Below are 12,661 nucleotides of genomic sequence, written 5' to 3' on the forward strand. Positions count from 1 at the left end.
TCCCTGCATTGCTGCAGATAAGTTAAGAAAATATATATATATATTTAACCCCCACATCCAGCTTCTCCCCAGTTCACAACAGGGCACAAGGTCCCCCCAATTACTCAAAGTGCTGACCAGGAGGTCAGCCATGAACACCGTTTTTGAGGGGAGGGCTCTCCTTTGGACAGCCTCATCACCCCTACCCCCCCCCACCCCCACCTGCAGCCTTGGACTGATCCTGGGATGGATACCTGGGGAAAAGGCCACCCTTTCCTCTCGAATGGAACGGAGACAACGGAAGGACGCCTCTCTTGCTAGTTCTGAGGCTCCCTGGGTCAAAGCGAGCCCTGCGCTCCTCACTGATGCCAAGCAGGATCTGGCAGGGCAGTCACCTGCTTGCCCGTTCCTTACTGGGGTGCCCCTTTTCAGGGAGGGGGCAGTGATTCCAGGCCAGAGACCCACCTTCCCTCACATACAATTCCTCCGGGGGGCTTCCTTCACCAGGAACGTCGCTCAGCCTTCCACACGCCCCCCCCCAGTCAGGTCCCTGGAATTGGGACAGGATCGAATCTGGGAGCCGCAGAGGCCCGGCTTCTCTTTATGCCGATGGCCAGATGGGGAGCGGGTGGGCCTCCGTGTTGAAGACGTACTCGTCCAGGTTGATCAAGTTCACGTCATCCGAAAACAGCAAGAAAAAGTACTTGAGAGTCTCGCCCAGGAAAAAGCTCTCCATCTTGTCTCTCGGCTCCGGATGGCTGGGGCTCTGGACGTTGTCGATGGACGTGTAGCCGCCAGTCGGGACCTGGATGGGGGAAGCCCAGTGTGAAATTCAAAGGCCATCAAAGTTCACCATCTTGGCTTGTTTGGGGCGCTGTTCATTCAAAGCCTGCTTGGCCTCAACCAATTCCCCCCCCAAGCTGTATTTCCTGCTACTGCGTTTGTGTGTGTCTCTTCCATTCCTCCTTTGCTCTCTCTGATGAGACCCCGAGCTCAGACTCACCCGGGTGTATTTATTGAAACTCTGCAAGATCTCCCAACCCCAATCCTGGTACTTCTTATCGCCGGTGAACCGATACAGGTAGAAGAAGCTCTCCACCGTCTCAGGACGCAGCAAGTTGTGTCTGTCAGCCGTCTGGGGAAAGGAGAGCAGAAGGGAAGCTGAAGGCGCCGGAGCCCTGGACACCCACACCCCGGGTGCCACCTGGATGCCCACAGCAGAGCGGGCTCTGAATCACGAGTCTCGCCCTCCGACAGGAACTCCGAGGACCAGGGCAGGGTCAGCCCTGCTGAGCTGCTCACCTTAATTTCCACGTCCTTCCGGTCCTTCTGTGGATGCATGTTGAAGTGGACGATTTCGGGGCTCAGGCCAGTCTCTACCTGCACGTACATCTGGTAGCAGGTTTCCGCCAGCTCCGCTGCCAGCGTCAGGTGATCTGCAGGGAGCCCATTGTGCGCTCCGAGGGCCAGGACTCCAGGCAAGAAGCAGACCAGGTGATCCTGCTCCGGAAACACAGAGGGAGAGGAGTTGGTGGGATGCCGGCTTCCTCTGCAAAAGCCTCTCTCCTCCGCTGGAGCTGGGAAGCCTCTTGGGCTGGGGCTGCAGGCACAGCGGGCCTGTGGCGCACCACGCCTGGCTGGCTCCCTCGCCAGCTGTCTTCCTGTCACGGCCCAGAGAAGGGGTTTCTTATTCAGAACAGAGGAACTGATATTTTAGCAGCGAAAGCGAAGAAGGGAGGGGGAAGATCTGCGGAGGCAGATATGAGCCCGAGAAGAGCATCTGCGGCAGGTGCTGGCAGCCCAGTGGGTTTCACGGGATCCGATTCTCCACGGGACTAAAAGGCCCAACCGAAGGGCTGAAAGCACAGCGCTTGGACCCTGAAGGGGAAACCTGCTTAATTAAGCAAGTCCATCCACTGCCGTTCAGAAACTGGAAGAGGAAGCACGACTAACTGCTCAACAACAGCATGGAGGGTATCTGGTTGCTGAAGAGGAAGCAAGAGACTCTGCCTTATTCCACCAGCACAGCCTCTCTGCTAAGAGCAGGATTGGGGGGGGGGGGGGAAAGGCACCCCTCCGCCCCCTCCCCCCATCCTTAAAAGAAGGCTCACCATCTTTGCACTGAAACGGCCGTGAGCGAGCTCGCCGACAAAGGTCAGCCTTTTGGGATAGGATTTCCGGAGCAGGTGCATCTTCACGCCCTCAACAGCCTTCACGTAGTCTTCCAGGAGCCTGCCCCGGGAAAGAGTGTGGCCGTTAGCGGCTGGGCTGCTTAAAAGTAGACTTAGCTGCTGGTAGCAAAGCATACCATAAAAAGCATAACGAAGGTCGATAAAGGACGCCAACCACGAAGGCATCCTTGCCTCATTTACAGCTATCTTCAGTCCATAAGCTGGAGAAACATCACCCATTGTGTTTGAGAATGGGTGTGTATGTCTTTGCCCGTGCACGGTTTTCCCAGAAGACAGAAACACAGCTTCAGGAAAGCATTCATGGGTGTGAGAAGGAAACAGTATTTCCATCCTGACTTCAAGTCAACCCAAATTCCACTTTGGTACAGAGCCTGCAGGAAAAGCCCTGGGATTCTCCACAGAAAATCCTGCTAGACTTCTTATGAAGGAAGGAAGGGAATTTTAAAAGGATTTACTCGTTCTCCTTCTTCCCTCCCTGGATCCACTGCTTCAGCAAATACTCGTAGTAGCTGTCAGCTCGAGCCCCCAGGGTGTAGACCCCGAGATGGGTGAACTGCCCGCTGTTGGTGTTGATAAACATGGGCACCAGGCCGTCGTTCTTCCCAGAGAGGGAGTGGACGTGTCTCATCACCCTGTCCACAGCGTTCTAGGAAGCAAAGAGGAAACAGTGGGGCTTTGGAACCACACCCAGGAAAAGCAGTACACAAACAGGGTTTTGAGGTATGTGTAGCCGCCAGGTCTCTGGGGGACTGGACCCAGTTCTATCCAGCCTCAACCTGTGGGGGTTACAGCATATGCCCTGCTGGAGCTACACCCCAAGAAGAAATGCAGAAAGCCTTTACTAGTCTATTTGGAGACAAGTTTGCGCCAGGCTTCCTTCTGCAACCAAACAGCAAAGAGTGCAAGTTCAGTACAGTAACTGACTATCCCAAAAGCTAAGGAAGTGTCCACTTCTTGATTAGACAGCTTCTTCCTCTCCATCCCTCCCCCACTCCTTAGCAGAACCGTTAAGAGGAGGGAGCCCAGCCAATCCACACCCCCCGTACCTTAAACTTCTCTTCCCCAGTCAGGCGCGAGAGCTCCCTGAATTCCAGCTGGATGCTGGTCACTTCGGCCACAGTGCTGTCAGAGGTCCAGCGTGGGGGGTGGGCTGTGCCCTTCCCAATGTTGACATCCGAGAAGGGGATCTTGGAAGGGGTGTTAAAGGCCGGCATGAGCCTGCCCCCGATATCTTTCTGAACAAGGGAGAAACAGCAGGGTAGGAGGGAGGGAGAGAGAGAGAGAGAGAGAAAGCCACCGACCATTTTTAGGTGCTGGGAGAGAGGAGAGGCCCTCTTGATCACTCTGAGAAGGGGAGGGGCCCACCAGAGGTCTTAAAAGGCAAGCAAGGAGCTTACCGCTTTTTCCAGGAAGAGGCTGTCCCCAGACAAGTGGTAAGTGCTCAGCAGGCCCCCGAGGATACGAATGGCGCTCTCAAAGAGATTGACATCCACGTCTTTGTTGAAGTTGAGCTCCCGGGAGACCCACTCTCGCGCTTCTTTGAACTCTGCATTGGGGAAAGGAAGCCCAGAAGCTCGAGCAGGAAAGGGAAAGCCTGCACAAGCATCTGCCTCCAGATCCCGCCTCTCCGGCCACCCCTTCTGAAAGAGAAGCCCCAGACGGTGTCCAGGCTCAGCTGTTCTGGCTGAGAAGTTATTCCTGGCTTCCAGACACCTCTCCTTTATTTGCTATACGCTGGGCTCCCTCCAAACAGGCGTCCCTCGGAGACAGCCCCCTCAACCTACAAGGATGGTGGACTGATGAAGGCCGAGAGAAAAGCAAGGAGCCCACTCGGTGGGCCGCCTTCTCCAGATTTCCCTGGCTGTGGGAGGAAGGCAGAGCAAGGAGACAGGCGAGGCACAGACCTGCCTTTAAGCCCAAGATCCACATGGTGTCTAGCGCATCGACGAGTGTCAGTCCGAGGCCAAACCATTCGCTGAAGGACTTGGAGATGGGCTTCAGCTCGTCGTGGCCCCAGGCAAATTCCTTGTAACCTTTCCACGCGTGGCGGAAGGCTTCGATCACAGCCAGCTGGCGTTCATTGAGGGGCACTGAAACAGGAAGGAAGAGACGTCAGGAGCTGCCCTCGAGGGAAAAAGCAGAGTCACCACCTGTCTCCGTCACAGGAAAAGGCCCTGTGGAAGAAAGTGTGGGCTGCCGTGTGGGCAAACCCCCAGGGCTGCCACCTCTGGCTTAAGCTGGGCCCTGCCCGCTACCTGGCTCTTTCGGGTCTTCGGACGCCACGGCAGAAGGCCTGCCTGGAGGGCTTATTTTCCTGGAAGGCGGCTCGGGGCTCGGGTTGGGCTCAATCAGGGGTCCTCTCCGACTGCAAAAAGAGGGTTATTGCTTTCCCTCCTTCCTGGGCGCTCACTACGCTACAACTACAGCGAAGACAGACAGACACTCCCAGTCGCAGGAGGGCGTTCTCCAGCACCCTCCCCTCAATCTGCAGAAATGGGCAGCCCCTGCGGGCACGGCCCCCGGGATCCGTTAGCTGTGGCACGTTCACTCACTAGCCGAGCATCCCCCCCTTTGAGATCTCATCTCTCCTACATTATTAAAACGGGCAGGAGTGCAAAACTGCCTCCCTGGGCTAAACTGAGAGAAGCAAGCGTCTCACCTAATGACAGGCTTATCCAGGTTATGCGCCTGATCCGCCTGGCCAGGTTTTCCCTCCGCTCTGTTAGCCTCCGTCTCCCTCCAAGGTGGCCGGATCTGCAGATTCGGAGGCCCTCGTCGGGCAGGAATCTGCTTCAGAGGTTTCTGGGGGGGGGGGGGGAAAGAACCAAAGGAATTGGTTCATAGGCAGGAACGGAGAAATTACTCTTAAAACCGTAACTGCTTCAAAGAATAGCTTGTAAAGGAGAATGCAGGGAGAAGGAAAAATCCCTCAGTTGTGTTACGAAGGCTTAAGGCGGGTGACTCAGTTCAGTCAGCAAAGGCCAGTCTGGGGATCCGTCCGGCTAGAAAAATCCCTTCTAGGTAGAAAGTTCAAAGGCCAGATTTACAAACAATGACGGCCACAGACAGCCGGGCCCTCTAAAGGCTGCTGACCCGCCCCTCAGCTTACCACAAGATAATATACGGGGGGGGGGAGGGAGGAAGGGGGAATTACTTGAGGTGAAAAGTCCCTGAGGCTGGCATCAGCTTTCTGGGGTATCGGGAGAATCGCCTGATTTGCTGGATTCAATCCAGGGATCTCCAGATCAGCCTTCTGCTCCTCCGAAGATCTGCTGGTGGCACCTGCACGGAGAGATTAATTGCCGTGAACCTGATGCAACGGGATGAAATCAGAAGCTGAGCGTATCGCTAAGGCTTAAGGTCGGTTCCAAGAAAGAAAGGAAAAAACACCAAATCACCCTCTTCTGTCAAATGTTCTGTTCCCACAATAAAAAAATAAATGCAACTAAAGCAATACTTAGGAATTTGGGAACACAATAGCCTGAAAAGTTGGGACACATTTTAATTTCTAAAAATATTTTGTCACAGTATAAAATCACAAAGCAGAATAGCCTTTTATTTGAAAATAAGCCCAAGTCACTCCAAAGACATACAGTGCTTCTGAGTGGACAGATACAGGATTGTGGTTTTAACTGTTTCAAAAGCAGCCGATTTCCGTTACGCAACAACAATTTATGGTAGAGAAACCAGGAGGCTTACTTTTCCACGGGTCAGCCATATTTGCATACGTCTTGATTCCACAGACAACCAGAAAGGCAAAGAGGAAGAGGATGATGCTCCGCTGAAGGCGGGACAGCTGCTTCCATTTCTGAGGGTGAACGTTACAATAAGCAAAAGGAAAAATCAGCCTGCGAACTCATCCTCTCACCACAAACTCTGCTGAATGCTGCCTACTTCCCTGTTATCTTTGGATGCCAAATACTACAGCAAGAGCACAGGATTCTGCTGAAATATTTATTTAATGCATTTGACTAACAGAGGAGGTGCCTCACAACAGAAGCAAAAGAACACAAACACTTCTGACTTGGTGATTGATGGCAGACAGCAAAGCTCCCTCTCCTAGCCTGAAGTCAACCCACGTCTCCTCCACAAAACGCCCCAGGAAAGCAGCCTCTGCTTCTCTCGTGCCCCTCTGCAAAGACCCGGATGTAGCCCCAATTCTCCTCTCAGCCTCCCGCCTTAAATGAGAAAGAAATTCTCACATACAATGCAATTCATTGGGTCTGGAGCAAGGCTGCTGCTTGACTCCGCTCTGCTTCTCCCGTCTTCAGTGGGAGTGCCAGACACACACAACCAGCTCTCCGCTAATTGTCTCAAAGGAAAAACTCCTTGGCGGATGAGCAACACCTCACTGTTACTTGCCACACCCCTAAATGCGTCCTTTCTTTTCTCGAAATGATCCAGTAACAAGAAAATTCACCTGCTGCCAGCCTCATCTACCGACTATACATTGGTGTTCGCTATTTTGGCAGGGAACATTTCTCTGAAAAACAGATTAAAACTACCTCAATGGAGGCAACGCCTACCCATTTCTATCCGGTCTTGATGGTGATTAGCTGCTTTCAGGCTCAAAGGCTGCACAGAGTTTTAAAAACTGTGTATTATTGAGTAACAGCTGACACACCCAGAGGCACCAAACTGGGGTATGTAAGATTGTGAACTCGAGGGATTCTTAGTCCACCCACCCTGTCCTTTAGTCTCAAAGAGAAGAGCGAAACCCCCATGTTCAGATGCAGTCTATCTCAGAGTAGCAAGTGCTGGAGATGCTACAGCTGCCAATTACCAGAAACACTTAACCAGACACAAATGGGAACCACGCTCTCTTATCTGCAGCAAGCGGGCGTCTTTCCAAACTGTTCTCCTCCCGGCTGACCCCATTGCGATCCAGGGAGAAAATGGGTTCACTCTGGTGGTCTCCAGGCCGAAAGGGAGGAGCCTTCCTGGCCTGTTGGGCCTTCCGCCTTTTCAGCACCGCCCCGCGGACAGCAAACCCGAAAGACCCCCGTCAGCAACCGCCAGCCCTGACTTGCACCTCCGGACACCTTCGGGTGTTTCAGCAAGGGGCCAGCAGGGCGGCGCCACCACCCGCCAGGCCCTTCCGCAGCTGCACCAGGCCAGGGAGGGCTCAGCAAGCTCGACCTGTTGAATTTCCCCCCCCACACACACACACCACCCCGCGGCTGCCCCAGTCCAAGGGGGCGGAAGGCACCGGTCCTCCCGCAGAAGCCCAGGCGCTCCAGTTCCTACCCCTCAGCCAGGGGGCGCGGGGCAGCGGCCGCTTCCCCCCCCCCGGCCTCTCCCGTCTCTCACCCGCCAGCAGGAACGCCTCCGCCAGGCCTTGCTGTTGTTGTAGCCGCCGCCGCCGCCGCCCGCCGGCTGAAACTGGCCGCCGCTCAGCGTGACCGAGATGAAATCCCGCCGGGGGGGTGAGAGGAGGGGCGGCGGCGGCGGCGGCGAAGAAGAGGCCGCCGAGTACATGGCGGCGAAGAGAGTTTTCCTTCAGGAGCCGCGGAGCTCCTCTCCGCCCGCCGCCATGTTTCTTCCTGTTGCTGTCCGCGGCACGGAGAGGGAGAGGCCTAGAGCGGCCACGCTGGGACGCCGCGTAGTCCCTCCCTTCTTGGCGGTGTCGGTTACCACAGCGCCCTCTAGGCTCCGCTTGGCGATGCGCAGGTCCTAAAGGGGCAGGGGGCTGGGGTGGCCCAGACAATGGCACGTGAGAAGCGAACTTTGGTTTTCCCCTCCACGTGGAGCCACCCTCAGCCCTGGGAAAGCGCCCCACGCGGCTCTTTGGAGGAATCCCCCATCCCCTCTTTCTCTTGTAGCCAGCCTGGTGTTTTCTACTCCATGCTGCCCTTTGATTAAGGAGGGTGCAGACACAGGAGCATCCCTGGAAGGAGACACATCGAGCCATTAAAACCACCGCTCCACCCCCCTCAATCTCCTTTGACCAAATCTCCTTCCTACCCGTTAAGAATGCTGCACATAAGAAACACACCTTGTCAAGGTTGCTTTTAAAAGTCATTTTAATATGAAGAAAATTCTCCAGGAGTTAAACACACCTTGGTTCTTGTTGATTATTTCTCAAAGTTACTTTTTTTAAAAAAAAAGAACTGCTTTAGTTTTTAAAAGAAATGTGGACCTTTTTTCCAAAAAGGAGCTTTCCAGCTTCACGCAAAGCTAAAAATTCAGCATTGCTTTCATCAAGAAGAAACGGAGATCGAAGGTTTTTGCCCCGCATATATTTTTCCAGCCCCTGCAAAAAAGAGTTTGACATACTGGATGTGAGGGATTGTTTTAAGACACCGCAAATGCTAGAATAAACCAAAAGGTGGAGGTGAGGTAGCAGTTAATGATGGTGGGGAGATTTTGTTTTGATTTTCTTTGCTTTCTGCAACAATCACAAACTGTCCTTATTTTTAAAATCAGTCCTTTTCTATCTACTTTATACACACTGTGGCTTTTTCCCATATCCACCTATTGTCACCAATCCTTTTAGATTTTTTTCAGGCAGGTAGGGGCCTAACCAGGCTGCTTTCTCCCTTTATGCTTGCTTCTCTGCCTTTATGATTGCTTTTAAAGAGAATGTTTGCAAAATAAGGGAAGGGTTCCTAGGTGCACCTGGCCTAATTCAATATTAGCATTCTTTATGTGCAAAACAACGTTTCTACTGCTAAATTCTGGCTCTTTCCATGTTTTGCAAGAAAAAAAAACCTCACGAGTAAATGTTTACAAAGGATTCTGCTGCCCTTATTCCTGAGAGTGCAAAAGCCAGCACAAAGTTGTTCCCTTTAGCGACAAATATTTAACCGTTCTGGAGCTCAACAGAGAATAGTTTCCTGACCTCTCCGAAGTAAGAGACGAGAGGCGAGATCTCACACACAGCAGGCGGTTCCTCATCTTGGGAGAAACTGGAGGAAAACAAAACCATTTAAGGCTCTCCACAAGTACGCAAGCACAACTTATGCTGGAGGATAATAAAGGCATCCAGATGCATTAAAGTGTGTTCCCCGGAATAACCTAACCTAGGACTGGGATAATAATCCCAGCAAGCTGCGATTCTAGATTTAAATACGTATCCAATTCAACTGAATTGCCATTGAACATGGAGGGTTTTTATATTAATTGTTAGCATCCAGGTATCCAGTAAATAGTTATAGTTGTTTCAATATCATCTGAGTCATTTAGATCCTAAAAATCAATATTGACTTAACTTTAAAACATTCCCATCCCGCTCACAAAATAAACGCTTTTCAGAAGGCCACATTCACAAAGCCCCGTTGGTTGAATCTGTCACGTGGCTGGTTCACACAACCCACTGAACCAAAACCCAACAATGACTGTGAAGCCAGGACTTGGCAGCAGGGGGGTCGGGTTGCCTGCTCAGCCCTGCACAGCCTCCGGCCCAACCCAGCCGATGAGCAGTGCAGGCCCACCTCTCCTTCTCCGGGATCGGCTGCCCGCCCTCCGCCACGAATCTGCCCCCCGCCTTGATGGCCCAGCGGTAATGCTGCGAGAGGAGCGAACGCCGCGCCGTGGATGGCGTGTCTCTGGCAGCCGTGTCCGCGTTCTTCAGGGGGGAGAACTCCTCTTCCCTCAGGACTTCAAAGGCGACAAAGTTCCTGTCGACCCAGGAATAAAAAGTTGGGTGCTTAAAATTGGCAAACAGATTAATTCTAGATACCTCGTTTTATTTGGCAATGCCAAGCTAGCTAAGCATTTGAGGCAACACCCCCATAACTGTGAATCGCCCTCCATTTCTTTATATTATTATAGATATTTGAGACACCCACAAAGATGGCTGTCACTCGCCACCCGTTTGCCTTGTGAAAGTCTGGCTCGGCTGCACAGGGTGGCAGGCACCCCTTTCAATTAAAGCCCCTGCACGGAGCAGGTTTACCTGCCACAAGAGCAGTTTTCTCCCTACACCTTAATGAGAACCCCTGATCCAGGCAGGACACCGCTGAAATAAGGAGAGGGTCCAGAGGCAGAGTGGTTTTTTATGGGGGGGTTGCAATACTTCCGTGGACTTTATGTTAATGTGGAAACTCAGATTCCTTGGAAGGCTGCAAAGCCCCCTCTCTGCCGCCCCCTCCCCTCCGCAGCCACCTAAAGGAAAGAGAAGGCGCATCTGCCACTAACTTGGCAAACGGGAACACATCGAACACAAACTTCTCCAGCTTTATTCCGTTGGGCTCCAGCGGCTGCACCGGGTTGCCCTCTTCGTCAACGTACGGCACTTTCTTGATGGCCACGTGGGGCGTCAGCTGCGACTCGAATCGCCTGGGGAGGAGAGAGCAGCATCTGCCAACGGGCGCTCCCCCCAGATGTCTTCCTAGCCCCAGAACTGTCTCCAGGAAGCCTCAAAGCAGGCCAGGACCATCCTCAGCCCAGTTGCGCCCTCCCCGCATCGAGGAGCAGCTGCCGCGGGAGACTCGCCCCCCCAATTTACTCCCATGCAGTCTGGAAACCTTTCTCAAAAGAGCTGATGGGGGAATGTTGACTTGGCTGTTCGGGATGAACAAAAAGAGAAGAAGAACTTTCTCGTGGCCTCAGCATGTGGTGTTTGGCAACTTCCTGGAAACCGTTTCATAATTTTAATATTGGGAGGCGTTTCTGTGGTTTGTTCAGACACATTGAGTTTTTTCCCCTTCTGAATAATACTCAGCTGACTGGCGGTTTGGCAGAGCGCTTAAACTACCCCCAACAGCCGTCTAATGCCCAGATGAAAAGCAGGCAGCGCTCTCTGGTTCTCCCGGCTGATCGAGAGCCTTCCTGGATCCAAGGAGGCACCAAGAATTCCTTTCCCTTCTTCCCTGTTGTTTTGGCTCCTGGCAAGCTCACCCCGCTCTTGGGGGCCCTCGGTGCTGATGGGGGCCGGGGGGAACTTACTCCGCTACCTCCCGAAGGAAATCGAGGCTGAAGAAATGGTTGCAGATGTTTCCTGCCCAGTAGGTCAAGCGGCCGTCAGGGCTGCGTTTCTCGGCCGTTTCCGCAGCAATCTCGCTGTACTCCACCACCTGGAATGCTCCGTCCACGCGACACACGGCCCCCACAGGCTCAGCGGGGTACGCTTTCTCCACCACCTGCAAAGACGACGTTAAGAGCTCTTTCATTTCAGGAGATTCGGCATCGAAGAGGCCCAGCGAAGGCTGCACCGCCCCTTTTTCACCTTGGCACCACAATCCGCCCCTTTCGAGACGCAAAAGCCAATGAAGACGGGGTCCGCCATTTTGACCAGGATGTTGTCCACGCAGTAGACATGGATGAACTGGACGCCCCGTCGCTGCATGTCCTCCAGGATCTTGTGGTCCACCAGGGCGCAGTACAAGCCACCATTGCCATCTGCAACACAGGAGTAAGCAAGCGCTTTCCACCCATCACCAGTCACCAAAGATGGTCCCATTTACCTTCGACTACCTGCAGACCGTGTGTCCATTATTCCAGGTGGCTCCAATATATGACATTCACATCAAATATAGTGCACAGAAATGGCAGAGTTTCCAAAGTTCAGGAAGGCCCACCCAGCTCTGGAAAAGAGCCACGCACCTGGCGCCATGGCGATCTTGCCCTTCTCCTCCAGGATCACCTTCCCATCCAAGGTAACAGCCGGCAGCATTCTCTGTTCAAACATGATCACGTTTGACTTGTCCAGGTTGAAATAATTATGATCCTGGAAGAATTTCTCCGTCGGCCCCAGAGTGAACTCACTGGTCATGATGTACCTGCAAGAGAAAGGCATCCAGATCCCCGTTAGTGGATTTCCCACCGGATCCCTTTCAGCCACTGCTTAAGCCATCAAGGGACCCACCAGGGAACCACGCTCTGGGAGCCGAACTTCTCGCCGGCCAGCTGCTCCACCTTGCGGATCCTCTCGGCCTGGATCTGGTAGAGGGTCTTGTGGCTGGGCAGGCCCACGTCGAACATGCCCTTGGGGTAGGGCACCCCCAGGCGCGTCCCTTGCCCGCCGGCCAGCAGCAGCACCGCCACCTTGCCCTGGGAGATCTGGCGGAGGCCTGGAGGATAGAAGGTACAGCTGGCACCAGCCCGCCCCTGCCCGGAGAGACCTTCTCCCCCCCCCGCCCTCAGCCCCTCTGGCCCCGGGGTGGGCACAGCGCCAAGCCATCGCCCCCCCCCCCGGAGACGCGCCAGCTCGCGGGCGCGCCCACCTTCCTTCTCCCAGCGCTGCAGAGCCTCCGGGTCGCCGCTGCGGACGCCGCCCAGCGCCTCGGGCGGGAGGGGCTCCATGCGGCCGTCCAGCTTCTCCGGGCCGGGCCGTTCTTGGCGGGCGCAGGCCTGGGCCGCCCGGCGGCAGTGCTCGGCCAGCTCCTCGGCCTCCATCAGCGCCAGCGGCCGCAGCAGCGCCTCCCGCGGCCCCGGCCCCAGCTCGGCCCAGAAGCGCAGCAGGTGGCGCTGCCCGGCGCGCTCCAGCCGGCCGAGCAGCTCCTCTTCCGGACGCCCCATGGCCGGGCGCGGAGGCCGCGGGGGAGCCG

The 12,661-nt window shown here is 54.5% G+C and overlaps 3 protein-coding genes across 3 annotated transcripts; all 3 read right to left on the minus strand.

The window, feature by feature from the left end:
* Window positions 1-580: 580 nt before the first annotated feature.
* On the minus strand, window positions 581-4,468 carry MAN1B1 (mannosidase alpha class 1B member 1). Its single transcript, XM_029285763.1, has 9 exons — window positions 4,427-4,468; window positions 4,076-4,261; window positions 3,569-3,717; window positions 3,218-3,406; window positions 2,627-2,817; window positions 2,091-2,211; window positions 1,282-1,479; window positions 983-1,114; window positions 581-784 (listed from the first exon to the last, which is right to left on the minus strand). Exons 2-9 carry the CDS (start codon window positions 4,098-4,100, stop codon window positions 581-583), a joined length of 1,209 nt encoding a protein of 402 aa, XP_029141596.1. The 5' UTR covers window positions 4,101-4,261; window positions 4,427-4,468.
* Window positions 4,404-7,649, minus strand: LOC114923165 (endoplasmic reticulum mannosyl-oligosaccharide 1,2-alpha-mannosidase-like). The gene is made up of 5 exons (XM_029285760.1): window positions 7,482-7,649; window positions 5,871-5,979; window positions 5,326-5,453; window positions 4,831-4,973; window positions 4,404-4,536 (listed from the first exon to the last, which is right to left on the minus strand). Exons 1-5 carry the CDS (start codon window positions 7,647-7,649, stop codon window positions 4,404-4,406), a joined length of 681 nt encoding a protein of 226 aa, XP_029141593.1.
* A 544-nt stretch (window positions 7,650-8,193) lies between these two features.
* Window positions 8,194-12,632, minus strand: UAP1L1 (UDP-N-acetylglucosamine pyrophosphorylase 1 like 1). The gene is made up of 9 exons (XM_015824349.1): window positions 12,338-12,632; window positions 11,980-12,184; window positions 11,718-11,893; window positions 11,341-11,513; window positions 11,061-11,254; window positions 10,311-10,451; window positions 9,605-9,790; window positions 9,013-9,079; window positions 8,194-8,424 (listed from the first exon to the last, which is right to left on the minus strand). Exons 1-9 carry the CDS (start codon window positions 12,630-12,632, stop codon window positions 8,287-8,289), a joined length of 1,575 nt encoding a protein of 524 aa, XP_015679835.1. The 3' UTR covers window positions 8,194-8,286.
* Between the last annotated feature and the right edge of the window lie 29 nt (window positions 12,633-12,661).

The sequence above is a fragment of the Protobothrops mucrosquamatus genome, unplaced genomic scaffold (genome assembly GCF_001527695.2).
Source record: "Protobothrops mucrosquamatus isolate PMUCROS unplaced genomic scaffold, P.Mucros_1.0 scaffold2208, whole genome shotgun sequence".
NCBI lineage: Eukaryota > Metazoa > Chordata > Lepidosauria > Squamata > Viperidae > Protobothrops > Protobothrops mucrosquamatus.

Coding starts and splice junctions, on each gene's coding strand:
- MAN1B1 (XM_029285763.1), bottom strand. CDS start 4,100: ATGTGGATCTTGGGCTTAAAGGCAG. Junction 2,212..2,626: donor GGAGGGAAGAAGGAGAACGA/GTAAATCCTTTT, acceptor TTCCCGGGGCAG/GCTCCTGGAAGACTACGTGA. Junction 1,480..2,090: donor GCCGTTTCAGTGCAAAGATG/GTGAGCCTTCTT, acceptor TTTCCGGAGCAG/GATCACCTGGTCTGCTTCTT.
- LOC114923165 (XM_029285760.1), bottom strand. CDS start 7,649: ATGTACTCGGCGGCCTCTTCTTCGCCGCCGCCGCCGCCGCCCCTCCTC. Junction 5,980..7,481: donor GGAGGCGTTCCTGCTGGCGG/GTGAGAGACGGG, acceptor GTTCACCCTCAG/AAATGGAAGCAGCTGTCCCG. Junction 5,454..5,870: donor TATGGCTGACCCGTGGAAAA/GTAAGCCTCCTG, acceptor CTCTCCGTGCAG/GTGCCACCAGCAGATCTTCG.
- UAP1L1 (XM_015824349.1), bottom strand. CDS start 12,632: ATGGGGCGTCCGGAAGAGGAGCTGCTCGGCCGGCTGGAGCGCGCCGGG. Junction 11,894..11,979: donor TCCCAGAGCGTGGTTCCCTG/GTGGGTCCCTTG, acceptor TTTCTCTTGCAG/GTACATCATGACCAGTGAGT. Junction 10,452..11,060: donor TTCCTTCGGGAGGTAGCGGA/GTAAGTTCCCCC, acceptor TCTCCTCCCCAG/GCGATTCGAGTCGCAGCTGA.